The sequence below is a fragment of the Malus sylvestris genome, chromosome 6, assembly GCF_916048215.2.
Source record: "Malus sylvestris chromosome 6, drMalSylv7.2, whole genome shotgun sequence".
NCBI classification, from domain to species: Eukaryota; Viridiplantae; Streptophyta; class Magnoliopsida; order Rosales; family Rosaceae; genus Malus; species Malus sylvestris.
This window is the reverse complement of record NC_062265.1, coordinates 33925137-33937485: the sequence shown is the minus strand read 5'-3', so window position 1 is coordinate 33937485 and position 12349 is coordinate 33925137. Positions and strand designations below refer to the sequence as shown.

The 12349-nt window shown below is 38.7% G+C and overlaps 2 protein-coding genes across 2 annotated transcripts; one reads left to right on the top strand and one right to left on the bottom strand.

Moving 5' to 3' along the window:
• Positions 1-5895: 5895 nt before the first annotated feature.
• On the top strand, positions 5896-9816 carry LOC126626484 (phosphoethanolamine N-methyltransferase 1-like). Its single transcript, XM_050295806.1, has 11 exons — positions 5896-6334; positions 6426-6541; positions 7128-7265; positions 7364-7501; positions 7605-7748; positions 8185-8295; positions 8380-8521; positions 8615-8895; positions 8989-9150; positions 9260-9388; positions 9485-9816. Exons 1-11 carry the CDS (start codon positions 6316-6318, stop codon positions 9581-9583), a joined length of 1479 nt encoding a protein of 492 aa, XP_050151763.1. The 5' UTR covers positions 5896-6315; the 3' UTR covers positions 9584-9816.
• Positions 9738-12309, bottom strand: LOC126626483 (uncharacterized). The gene is made up of 6 exons (XM_050295805.1): positions 11714-12309; positions 11148-11389; positions 10884-11006; positions 10476-10775; positions 10177-10318; positions 9738-10046 (listed from the first exon to the last, which is right to left on the bottom strand). Exons 1-6 carry the CDS (start codon positions 12267-12269, stop codon positions 9859-9861), a joined length of 1551 nt encoding a protein of 516 aa, XP_050151762.1. The 5' UTR covers positions 12270-12309; the 3' UTR covers positions 9738-9858.
• Between the last annotated feature and the right edge of the window lie 40 nt (positions 12310-12349).

Here is a 12349-nt window from a genome sequence, read left to right as displayed (position 1 = left end):
AGGATTTTTCTGTCTTTTGCGTTTGGATGACAAAAGCTACATAATACATTCATTAGATAATTTCGGTTGTAAAAAACTAGCATATAAAATACAAAGAAAAGGTATGAAATTATAGAATTGGAGGAGTTTTATTTTTGGTGGAAAAAAGATTGAAAGAGTACAAATCATTACTATGGGACATAGATTCTCTTTGAATCTCACTGTATAAAGCCAACGGATTAGGTAATTCTAACCATTAAAATTAAATATAACGGTCCCCACTAATTCATTTTGTTGGCACACAAACGAAGAACTTTGATATCTCTTTCACATAAACTAAGGGCTCAGAATGCTTATCATATGCTTATCCAAAAAGCAACACCTAGTCATGCACCTATCCTATTATATGACATCATATGCTTATCCAAAAATGGTTATGGGTCAGAAACATTTTCTAGAGAAGCACCTGTCCTATCGTGCGCTTATTCAAAAAGCAACTTGAACATGTTTCTAATGAAACACTTCTAGCATCAATGTTTTATACCGAAGCAATCTCAAACAAGCTCAAGTTCAACATCCGTCTTCCCTCATCACTTGGTCCATTCTTATTAGGACATTGTAATCACCCTTATTAAGCTTCATCTCTCACTAAGCACTGATCCAGCTAAACATACAGCATTGGAGGCTTGTAGCTGACCCCATGCATGCATTCCCAATGACAATTTCTGCATCTCCCAGATCCAAATGACTAAACTGCACGTGCAAAGATCATACCACTGTACGCAAGACGACAAAGTGCCATTGTTTGGTGTGCCCTTGTACTTTTCGATAAGAAATAAGATAAAAGGCTAAATCGTTACAATGGTCTCTAAAATTTACATAACTCATTATTTTGGTCCCTGAGATTCCAAATCGATAAAAGTGGTCCCTGAGATTGTTCACCATCCATCATTTTGGTCATTCCGTTAAAAACTTCATTAAGTGTCCCGGAGCTATTGGCCGGAAGTTTGAGCAATTTTCAAAACTTCGTAACTTAATCGTTTTTTAACCAAAATTGACCCATAATATATCAAAATGAAGATAGGAAAGTGTAGAATAATATTATCCTATTTCAAAGCCCAATGGTTGCCGGAGATGGCTGGAAAATAGCCTCAAAGTTGACTGGTCCGAGTGAAAACTTGAAAACTCGCCGGAAACTAGGTAAACTTTAAACATTCATAACTTCTTCAATACTTAACGAAATTAAGTGATTCAAAAACGAAAATCATACTTCTCGACGAGACAAAGAGAATGGTACCTTTTAAATGCCTAAAGCGTCGTGGTTTGGCCGGAAAATGGCTTGAAAGTGGTTGTCTTGGTCTCGAGTTAGCCACTTTCGAGCCTTTTCCGGCCAAACCACGGTGATCTAGCAGTCGAAAAAGGTATCATTCTCTTTGTCTCGTCGAGAAGTATGATTTTCATTTTTGAATCACTTGATTTCGTTGAGTATTGAAGAAGTTATGAACGTTTAAAGTTTACGGCGAGTTTTCCAGTTTTCACTCGGACCAGTCAACTTTGAAGCTTTTTTTTCCGGCCATCTTCGGCAACCATTGGGCTTCGAAATAGGTATAATCTTATTCTACATTTTTCTATCTTCATTTTGATATATTGTGGGTCGAATTTGATTAAGAAACGATTGAGCTACGATGCTTTAAAAATTGCCCAAACTTCCGCCTAGGAGCTCCGGGACACTTAACGAAGTTTTTAACGAAATGACCAAAATGATGGATGGTGGACAATCTCAGGGACCACATTTATCGATTTGGAATCTTAGGAACCAAAGTGATGAGTTATGCAAATCTCATGGACCATTTTGACGATTTACCCTAAGATAAACGATCCCGTGAAATTGGTCGGCGGTGTAACCCCATGCAATGTAAAGTCTGTTATGACCCTTCCACTATGCAGCGTACTTAGTTAGCTGAGGGTATATATGTCTTTATGATGACCTGTCAATTGTTGACGAAGCACGTGACAACTGAATCAAAAATACCATCACCTTCCACCTATGTCGACTGCATACATACCACATAGTGTAGTATCAATCGGAATCAAATATCTACGTAAGTTACCGAGTTACCACCTTAAATTATTTACTAATCAAAACAGTAGTTTCTCAACTTTAGCTGAATTAGAGTTCTGACTTTTAAATTAAAATTCCGTGAATGTTGGTCCGTGAATTTGCTATAATGTGTAACAGTTGTCCTTTTAGCTAACTTTGTTAGAACATTCATCTATTTTTTGCCTCTTTAAACCCCTTCGTTTTGGATGAAAGTTCTAACAGAGTTAGAAAAAAAAATTATTATTCCGCAATATAACAAGTTAAGAGATCATTACTTTAATTTTCTCAATTATTTAAGTATACTTACATAAAATATTGGTTAAGTATGGTATTACTCATCATAATGTTGGTTGAGCGTGTGAACACGGAAAATTCCTGAAACGAAAGAGACAAGAACAACGTGCACAAACAAATATTTGTATTTGATGATTTTGGGTTACAATCTCTCTCTATTTTGATCCTCTGATTCGATCTCCGTAAGGTGTTGATTTGTGGATGTTTCGTTGATCCAAGGGCCGTCGAGGCTTGATCTTGGATGAACTGTTGGAAGTTTCTTCAAGGGGCCGTGGGCTTGATCTTTGAAGGTAGATTTGAGCGGATCTTCAAAGAGCCGTTGGGGCTTGATCTTGAGGATGAGTGTTTCTTCAAGGGCCGTTAAGGCTTAATCTTGAATAACGGTGATGAACGGATCTTCAAGGGCTTTAAGGCTTGATCTTGAATAACGGTGATGAACGGATCTTCAAGGGCTTTTGGGCTTGATCTTGAAGAACAGTGATGAACGGATCTTCAAGGGCTTTTGGGCTTAATCTTGAAGAACGGTTGGATGTGTGGATTTGTCAACGTTGTTGATCCAAAGGGTCGTTGGGGCTTGATCTTAAGATGAACGGATGATGAACGATTGTGCTTTCTTCAAGGGCCGTCGGGGCTTGATCTTGAATTGAACGGAAGTTCTTCAAGGGCCTTTGGGGCTTGATCTTGAATTGGTGGATGGTTAATCCAAGGGCCGTCGGGGCTTGATCTTGGAAGAACGATGAACGAGGAACGAAGAACACTTTCTTCAAAGGCCGTCGGGGTTTGATCTTGAATTGGTGATTGTTAATCCAAGGGCCGTCGGGGCTTGATCTTGGAAGAACGATGAACGAGGAACGAAGAACACTTTCTTCAAAGGCCGTCGGGGTTTGATCTTGAATTGGTGATTGTTAATCCAAGGGCCGTCGGGGCTTGATCTTGGAAAAACGATGAACGAAGAACGAAGAACGCTTTCTTGATTCTTCGGGAACCTGGATGCTTGAGAGCTTCAGAGTTTCAGAGCTTCAAGAATTTTGCCTAATGATTTTGGTTCCCCCCTCAAATGAATGAAATGGGCTTGTATTTATAGAATTTTCCAAGGCCTATTTTTGAATATAATATTCCAGATGAAATAAGTCGTTTCTGCCAGGTGTTGACACGTGTCCTATTTGATGACTTTTCCAACTCATTTGAATTTTCGTTGAGTCACACGCTACGTGTAAAATTTATGTAATACATGAGCGTTGACACTTTGATTTATCGGTCAACATTTATTTACCGAAATTTCGATGTCTACAGAACCTTCTACGTTTAAGCCGTCCTTGCGCAAAACATATTTATATCTTTATTTTAACAAGCTACAATTACAACGATCATCGTCTAAGACCTTTACAATCACATAATCATAGTTCATTTACCTTTTAACATCACTACAAAACTGTGAGAACCAAATAAAATTATGATGATCATTTCAACATATGTGTCAACTGCCATATTAGATTCATAAAGGATATGAGTGATCGATAGCAATGCATATGATAGGATGGTTGACGTTTTTGTGTTCAGATCTCCTCTCCCAAGACATATTTATAATATGATGCGATATTGGATAGTGAACCCTAAAAAAGAGTATAAAACATACCTTGGATCTATCATTTCCCCCCCCCTTTTTTTTCTTTTTTTTAAACAACTATAATTTCCTTTTATTCATAATATTTATGCAGACTCATCCTTCACTTGGCCATTATATATTAGTTTATACACACACATACAGACATGAGATTTTATGACGATAAAAATTTAGTGTGAGACATAGAAGACATGTAGTAATCTTGACAAATGGATCGTGTTTATCGTGTTTTTATTGTTTTCATGCCAAATCCATCGTCTTAATGGACTGTGTCGTGTCAAATTCATTATCATAATGGATGAATCCTATAACAATTCAATTTATTAACAGATTGTATTGTTTCATGTCAAGTTAATGGTCATGCAAGAAACTGTGATGCCTAATGTCTAAATTTGACAAATGATATATTATCAGATTATTAACGTATGACGCCCAACTCATTAACATGTTGACTTGAAACTTGTTATTTTTGCATCATTTCAAGCAGGATTAAGGGATTGTGCAAATTGTCAAGCCGACATGTATAGAGCACGTAATGATGAAAAAAAATGCGCTCTTTTAATTGGACTTGGATTCTCTGCCCTCCCATTTCGGTGCTCTCCCCGTGCCCTCCTGTTTTGTGTGGTCACGGTTAATCCATGCTAATATTTTATATTGTTTTTTATAAAAATAATAAGACAAAAAAAATAGTAATATAAAATATTGACGTGGCTTAACCGTGACCACACAAACAGGAGGGCACAAGGAGGGCACCGAATTGGGAGGGCAGAGAATCCAAGTCCCTTTTAATTTCTTATGCAATAAGGCAACCTTACCAACCCCACAACCACGTGTTATCGACTAGGACAGATAAATAATTGTCAAATAAGGAAGCGGATCCGAACGTATGAAATTTGATCTAACGGTTACAAACAGGTCGTCTTTTTAAAAGTGATAATAACGGTAATCGTTTGATCAAATTTTAATAGTCCGAATCCCAGACTAGATGAATTAAATGGAAAGGGATCCGGCGTCAAATAAGAATCTACTTGTTGATACCAGTGGACCCTCAAATGATTCAAATCACTAATCAAAAGTTCACCCACATGGAAGCTGCAAATCCGACAATTCTTCTATACATAAAGAAAGGATAGTGCTTATTTTTACTTTCCATTTATTTTTAATTTATACACAATTCAACCCGTCTCTGGCGCGGAAGTCTGTCGTCCAACTCCCTAACTCGCCCATCCCGTCAGAGAGAGAAAGAGAGAGATAGAGAGGGTATGGTGTTGGTTTTTTGGCCCAGATTTTCTATGATGGTTGGCTGCCGACATGTTGAATAGGGGGTGTGGATGTGTTTTTATTTTGTCCACCTGAATTTAGTTCGAATAGGGGTAAAAGAAGAAGCTCATGCAAGAAAATGAAAATGTGGGATATTAGTAAACGACAAAGTTCCATTTTGGTCTTTATAATTCTAAACAAAGCAATTTGATTATTGTAGTTTTGTCATTGTTGCACTCAAGGACAATCGTTTTTTCTTATAAAGACTTGACATTCTAATTCACGCCACCTAAAAGTCCAATTTATCGTTACATTTTTTAAAAGTTAACAAAATTAAACCATCATTCTTGAACCACAACACTAGAAAACTAACTAAATTTAGCCTATAGAGAAAACGTCAAGATCCACGTGGCGCCATGCGATTGGACACGTGACGTCGAAAAGATGTTCAAAATAGGTTTGGCCACCGGCCCGGTGGCAACTTCCCCGTGGAGAGTCACTGATTCATTGCGGACCCCGCTGAAAACGAACGGCTGACGCATGCCCTTCTTCGAGTGGCAAAATCGAGCTGATATTAAATTACCAAAATGCCCACGCTCCATGTTTTCGCTATAAAATGCCTCCGTCTCCAGGTTCAACTGAAACAAACTCACACTCCCGACTCCTTCTCATCTCTCTTTCTCTCTCCCCTCTTTCTCTCTCTAGATATACGCACACACACATATATATACATATATATATATGCAGCAGCGAGGCAGAGCGAACAACCGAAGATCCAGGAGCTTTTCGAGATCACGCATTGCAGTTGAGGGATCTTAGCCCCGGTCTTCTTCCTCTCCTCATCTCACTCGCTCTCGTTCGAATTCGAATTCTCTAGATATACGCACATACATATATGCAGCAACGAGGCAGAGCGAACAACCGAAGATCCAGGAGCTTTTCGAGATCACGCATTGCAGTTGAGGGAGCTTAGCCCCGGTCTTCTTCCTCTCCTCATCTCACTCGCTCTCGTTCGAATTCGAATTCTCAGTTCTCTCGATCGCCATTTCTGTCAACAATGGCTGCTTTTGCTAATGGTATGAATCTCTGATGGTGGCATTTTTGTTGTTTTTGATTAATTCTTATGTGTTGGATTCGGATCTCTGAGATTTTGAATTGTGATTGCAGGGGAAGAGCGGGAGGTGCAGAAGAACTACTGGGTGGAGCACTCCGCCGATTTGACCGTTGAGGCCATGATGCTCGACTCCAAGGCCTCAGATCTCGACAAGGAAGAACGACCTGAGGTATATCTATATCTATATATGTATGTATAGCTGTAAATCTGTAATGTATATTAAAAATGACAATGCTGCTCAATTTGTGAGGTATTGACCTTTACAAAAACCTGTTTGGACTGTGGAACTATTGGAAAAATCAAAACTTTAAGGTGAAATCGGAGCTGATTTTTGGACCGAAAGACCGATTTGAGAAAGAACTCTTTGATGAATCTAACAGACCCTGATTATTCGAGGCATGAAACGTTAACGAAATTTCGACTGGATCAGTTCCCATTGCTACAATGCAGACGCTAAATGATCTTCAATTCACTTGACACCCACATTTTTCTTTGTAAGCAAGAACTGAGCTTTTGAGAATGCATATTGACATTAGGAGCATTTTTGTTTGATGTTTCAGCTTTCATGTTGTTTAGGCAGCATCGATGTTTTGATGGGTTATATGCACTCTCAGTTTTTCGCTTTTTTGATGTGAAGCTGATAAAAGACCTTCCTTTGTCAATAATTTGTGTTTTTTTTTTGGTGTGTTTGACATAATGTTTTCAACATAGTCACTATTGCGTATTCGGGGCTTGATTTAACTGGATCTTATTAGGTGCTTTCGTTGCTCCCTCCCTATGAGGGCAAATCGGTTGTAGAACTCGGAGCTGGGATTGGTCGTTTCACTGGAGAATTAGCTGAAAAGGCCGGTCAGCTTTTCGCATTGGATTTCATTGACAGTGTGATAAAGAAGGTAACGCCATGCTCAATTTTTTGGTCCGCATTACACAATGAACGTGGGACTTCTATCTGTTTTTTTTAAATTTTAAATCTTTGATACACTATTTTCAGAATGAAAGCATTAATGGACACCATAAGAACGTCAAGTTCATGTGCGCTGATGTGACATCACCTGATCTGAAGATTTCTGAAAACTCGGTGGATTTGGTATTCTCAAATTGGCTTCTTATGTATCTGTCAGATAAGGAGGTAATTTGCACTGATTCTGTTCTACGTGGTTTAAGGATTGTGGTAGAGGTTACTTGTTTGTCATTTTGTTCTGAAATCTAATCGAAATTTTTCGACACTGCAGGTAGAGAATTTGGTGGAAAGGATGATGGGATGGTTGAAGGTCGGTGGATATATCTTTTTCAGAGAATCTTGTTTTCACCAATCTGGAGACTCCAAACGAAAATCCAACCCAACCCATTACAGGGAACCAAGATTTTATACCAAGGTTTGCCTTCTTAACTACTTTGTTTAAGATATTCCATGGAGGTGCTCCATTTGGTTGACTAAATCATGAAGAGATTGCCATTAGTCTCAGTTCATTGTAGTTTCTCGAAATTAATCAATTTGTGCAATAATATATTTGCATTCGCGTTAAGAGGAATGTTCTAATTCTGGCTTTTTTCAATAAAGTAAATTGTGATAGAAATCAATGGTTGACAGAGGTTTACTTGTTTGGAGTCGCATGCCTGCATTCTAATTAGAACCTGAAAACTGTTACGATGTAGGAGTTAAAAGTTTGAAAAAAATAGAATATAAATACTTGCCAGTGGTTTCTCTTGACTGAAGTTTCCCATGACCAATGTCATTGTATAGAAAGTATATGGTTCTTCCATTTTTGTGCTTGTGTGAATAATTCAGCAGACATTTACATTGTACTGCAGGTTTTCAAAGACTGCCACATGCGTGATGATTCCGGGAATTTCTTTGAACTCTCTCTTGTTAGTTGCAAATGTATTGGAGCTTATGTTCGGAACAAAAGGAATCAAAATCAGGTATAAAACTAGTAGAAGTTTATTCAGTAGTTTTCCTTTCTTATTGTTCAACTAGCTGACTTACAACATTATTGGTTACTACAGATCTGCTGGTTATGGCAGAAAGTCCCTTCAGAAAATGATAGAGGGTTCCAGCAGTTCTTAGATAATGTTCAGTATAAAAATACTGGCATACTACGATATGAGCGTGTGTTTGGGCGAGGTTTCGTGAGCACAGGAGGGATCGGTAATAACTGTTGTTGGCTGCTTATTTATCTTCTGTTCTCTGATTGATTGTCCTAACATGTCTGATGTGAGTGAACCCTTCTCTTTTGAGCAGAAACTACTAAAGAATTTGTGGCAAAGTTGGATCTGAAGCCTGGCCAGAAAGTTCTCGATGTATGCTGTGGCATCGGGGGAGGTGACTTTTATATGGCCTCAAACTTTGATGTTGAGGTTATTGGAATTGACCTCTCCGTGAATATGATTTCCTTTGCTCTCGAACAAGCTATTGGACTCAAATGCGCTGTTGAGTTTGAAGTTGCTGATTGCACAAAAAAGACTTATCCTGACAATACCTTTGATGTGATATACAGTCGCGACACCATTTTACACATTCAAGTAAGTGCGCCCCTCGTCATTTCTCTATGGGAATCATGCTCTTTCAGCAACTTTATACTAATTTTTCATGTTTCATGAAACTTTTATTTACAGGACAAGCCTGCATTGTTCCGATCCTTCTACAAGTGGTTGAAGCCAGGCGGTAAAGTTCTCATCAGTGATTACTGTAGGTGTGCTGGAACTCCATCAGAAAACTTTGCTGACTATATTAAGCAAAGAGGATATGATCTCCATGATGTAAAAGCTTATGGTCAGGTATGCTTGCAATTTTACATCTGATTGCTTTTACCAGCTCGTCTTTCAAAATCATTTATTCGTATTTCCTTGACATAAAATTATACCTGTATATTCATACCGATCTCAGATGCTCAAGGATGCTGGCTTTGATGAGGTCATTGCTGAGGATCGTACTGATCAGTTCAAAGCTGTTTTGGAGCGGGAACTGGCTGCGGTTGAGAAGGATAAGGATTCATTCGTCCAGGACTTTTCTCAAGTGCGTTTCTTCCTCGTATCTATGTTTTTCGCGTTGATATATTGAATACTGTATCCACTCATTCTTCTGATTCTTTTTTATTGACAAAATAAACAGGAGGATTATGATGACATCGTTGGTGGATGGAAGGCAAAGCTGATCAGGGTTGATTCCGGCGAGCAGAAGTGGGGCCTGTTCATTGCCAAGAAGAATTGATCCTTCTAATAATCTCTTCATATCCAGAGTTTTATTAGACTACGTATTTTGGATGAACATTAGTATTTTCTGTTGTCGTTGGTGTGACGTATTTTGGATGAACATTGCTCGTGATTTAGTATGTATTTCAATATAATAAAAGTGTGGCGTGATGTTTTCGCTATGTAATGGAATTGGAGTTTGTATTTCTTCAGTTGTTATAATAAGAATCGTTGATAAGTTTCTGTTCGCTACTTTCAAACTTGTACGTATATACATACGGAGAAAGAAGGAGATCACTTGAAGAAATCTGTGACATTCTTTTCAGATCTGACGACAACCGGTGAAGTAGAGAGTCCGTTTTGTAATTTATGCTCGACTGGAACTCGTTGGAGATCAAGATCGCCTTTCTCATTACCATCCTTAGCCACCGTAAATTCTTTGGGGGATGAGGACCCGAAAATCTGCACCAGTAAGCTTCCACCTGAAATAACATGAAGCTGAATCAATTCCGTAGGTCTATTGTGCTCCCTGTTTGTTTTGATCAAGTGGATAAGAAGTATAAGGTGTATAAACGTAACAAATCACAACAGCACAACGAAGAAAGTACTTACCAAGAACAAGAGCAGCGCCTAACCATCCAAGCATGCCCCATCTTTCACCAAGCAGAAACCAAGCAAAACCAGCACCCCAGAGTGGTTCCATCCCGTAAATTATGGCTGTTTCTGTTGCTGAAACATCACACATCGCTGCAATCTGCGGTGATGAACAATATTTTTATAAGGAACTATTGTAAAACAACCCCTAGAAAGTATTGAGCAATTGGTGATACAAGAAAGGACACCACAGCTTCCTAATTAAGTGCTTAAATTCAGTTTGTGGAACGAGTAGAGTGTGACCCAAGGAACCCTACCTCAATCCATAAGCATAATCCGGTTGAAAATGCACCGGTATAAATTGCTGGTATCCATGGAAATACAACAAGCCAGTCCCATAGCTCTGTCCATGTCCATGGGGATTGGTTGGAATAGTTGGTACCATCAAACCACCCTCCGATGAAAACCCAAATTGTTGATAACATAGCAACAACACAAACCTCAAATCCAAGAATTGCTAAGAAGTTTTCTTTCTTTGTGCTTCTAGAAATATGTTCAGTTCGAAGCATGTGAATTCCGAAAAATATTGCACTCAAGAAGTTCAAAAGATCTCCAACCTGAGAAAAGGCAAGTAGGAACTGTGAATAATGTGTTACACCATCACAGCGCTTTTCTACAACATTACGAACACTAAAGCATCAAGAACTTAACCGTGTCACGCTTACATTCGGAGGTGATCCGCTGCATTCGAGCATAGCAATCCCGAGAGCAGACATGAGGACTCCGAACCAGGTACGAGTAGGTATGGTTGCTCCAAGCATGCCATCAAGCAAAGGTACCGTGATAACCTGTTCGACATAGCAGGATTTTACAAAAACGTTCTGATGCTCCCAAAGACAGATACTATTTGTGGCTTTTGCCGAGGTACAATGGTATTAATGACAGAAAAACCGTAGCTAATAGAAAGTTCATGAAATTTTTTAACCTACTGTGAACAGAGAAATAAATGATGCACGACCAGCATCAGATGTAAGTAAACCAAGTGCCTCAAGAAGGTATCCTAGGCTGATCCAGAACCCCAACTCCATGCCTGAATTGCGAGTCTGGACATCACCTCGCGATCGAAACACAAATGGAAGAAATGGGATGGCGGACATGACAAATCGTACTGCTGAGAAGGCTGCTGGATCCATGAAAGCTTCAACTTCTTTAATAACTGGAATGTCACTTGCTGCAGTTTGAATCAGCACACATCTTAGAAATTTGTGACTTCAGAAACAAACCAAATGTGACAAATAATCAGTCTTTCTCTGCGCAGGACTTCATTTCTTTCTTTTTTTTAAAGATCCAACGCTTTGAGAAAATCACACTTCTACTTATTTTTTCAACTTCGATCAAATTTATTCATCGTCAATTGTTTTATGGTGTAGAATCATCATTTGGAGCTTGAAATTTAGGTTTTTAGTCTCGGATTGGCTAACAAATTAGTAGGTAAAGTTGCTTTCCATGTCTTGTAGTAAGGCAAGGCAAATTGCTTAAGGGAAAAAAGACATACCATATACAATTGTGATGAAATTGAGCAGCATAATACTCCTAAACTTCTTGGATGAAAAGAAAACCTTCTGCCACGACGATGGCCGCTTTCTTGATCCAGATTTCAATCCCATAATCTCGCCATTCTTAGTTTCATCCTTCTTGCTCTTCTTAATCTTCTTATCGGATTGTCTACGCTCATCGCCATGCAAAACCGAGGAAGCCCCATCCTTGGTTCTTTGTACTTCAAGAGACTTTCTGTTTGTTATGTTCTTGCAAGTAGTTTTCTGTGAGGCTGAAGAAGAAGATGTTGTTGATGAAGTGGAGATGGGGTCTAATGAACAAGTGAGGAAACGGCGGCTTTTGTTGCGAATGGCGGAGGAGAAGAGGAGCACGGAGGAGCTGTTGTTAAAGCAGCTTGAAATTTTGGAAGCAGATTCAGTTTTTGTTCCCCATATTGTTGATGATTGGCATGCCATGTATGAGTACTCAACTAAAACCCAATCCCTCACTCTCTTTCTATTTTTCTCTCTCCTTTTTTCTGGCTTAAAAGAATTCAAGTATTCAGTTTTTTTCATCTGTTTTGTAGCTTGAAATTAAGTTTTCAGAGAATTTATAATATAAGTATCTTGAAATTAAGTTTTCAGAGAATTTATAA

What these genes read in the sequence shown, in the direction of transcription:
- LOC126626484 (XM_050295806.1), top strand. An exon ending in AACCAAGATTTTATACCAAG is followed by an intron (nt 7,749 to 8,184) that starts GTTTGCCTTCTT and finishes ATTGTACTGCAG; the next exon opens with GTTTTCAAAGACTGCCACAT. An exon ending in TCGTCCAGGACTTTTCTCAA is followed by an intron (nt 9,389 to 9,484) that starts GTGCGTTTCTTC and finishes CAAAATAAACAG; the next exon opens with GAGGATTATGATGACATCGT.
- LOC126626483 (XM_050295805.1), bottom strand. Translation starts at nt 12,269, where the DNA reads ATGAAAAAAACTGAATACTTGAATTCTTTTAAGCCAGAAAAAAGGAGA. An exon ending in CATTTATTTCTCTGTTCACA is followed by an intron (nt 11,007 to 11,147) that starts GTAGGTTAAAAA and finishes TATGTCGAACAG; the next exon opens with GTTATCACGGTACCTTTGCT. An exon ending in GCAGCGGATCACCTCCGAAT is followed by an intron (nt 10,776 to 10,883) that starts GTAAGCGTGACA and finishes GCCTTTTCTCAG; the next exon opens with GTTGGAGATCTTTTGAACTT.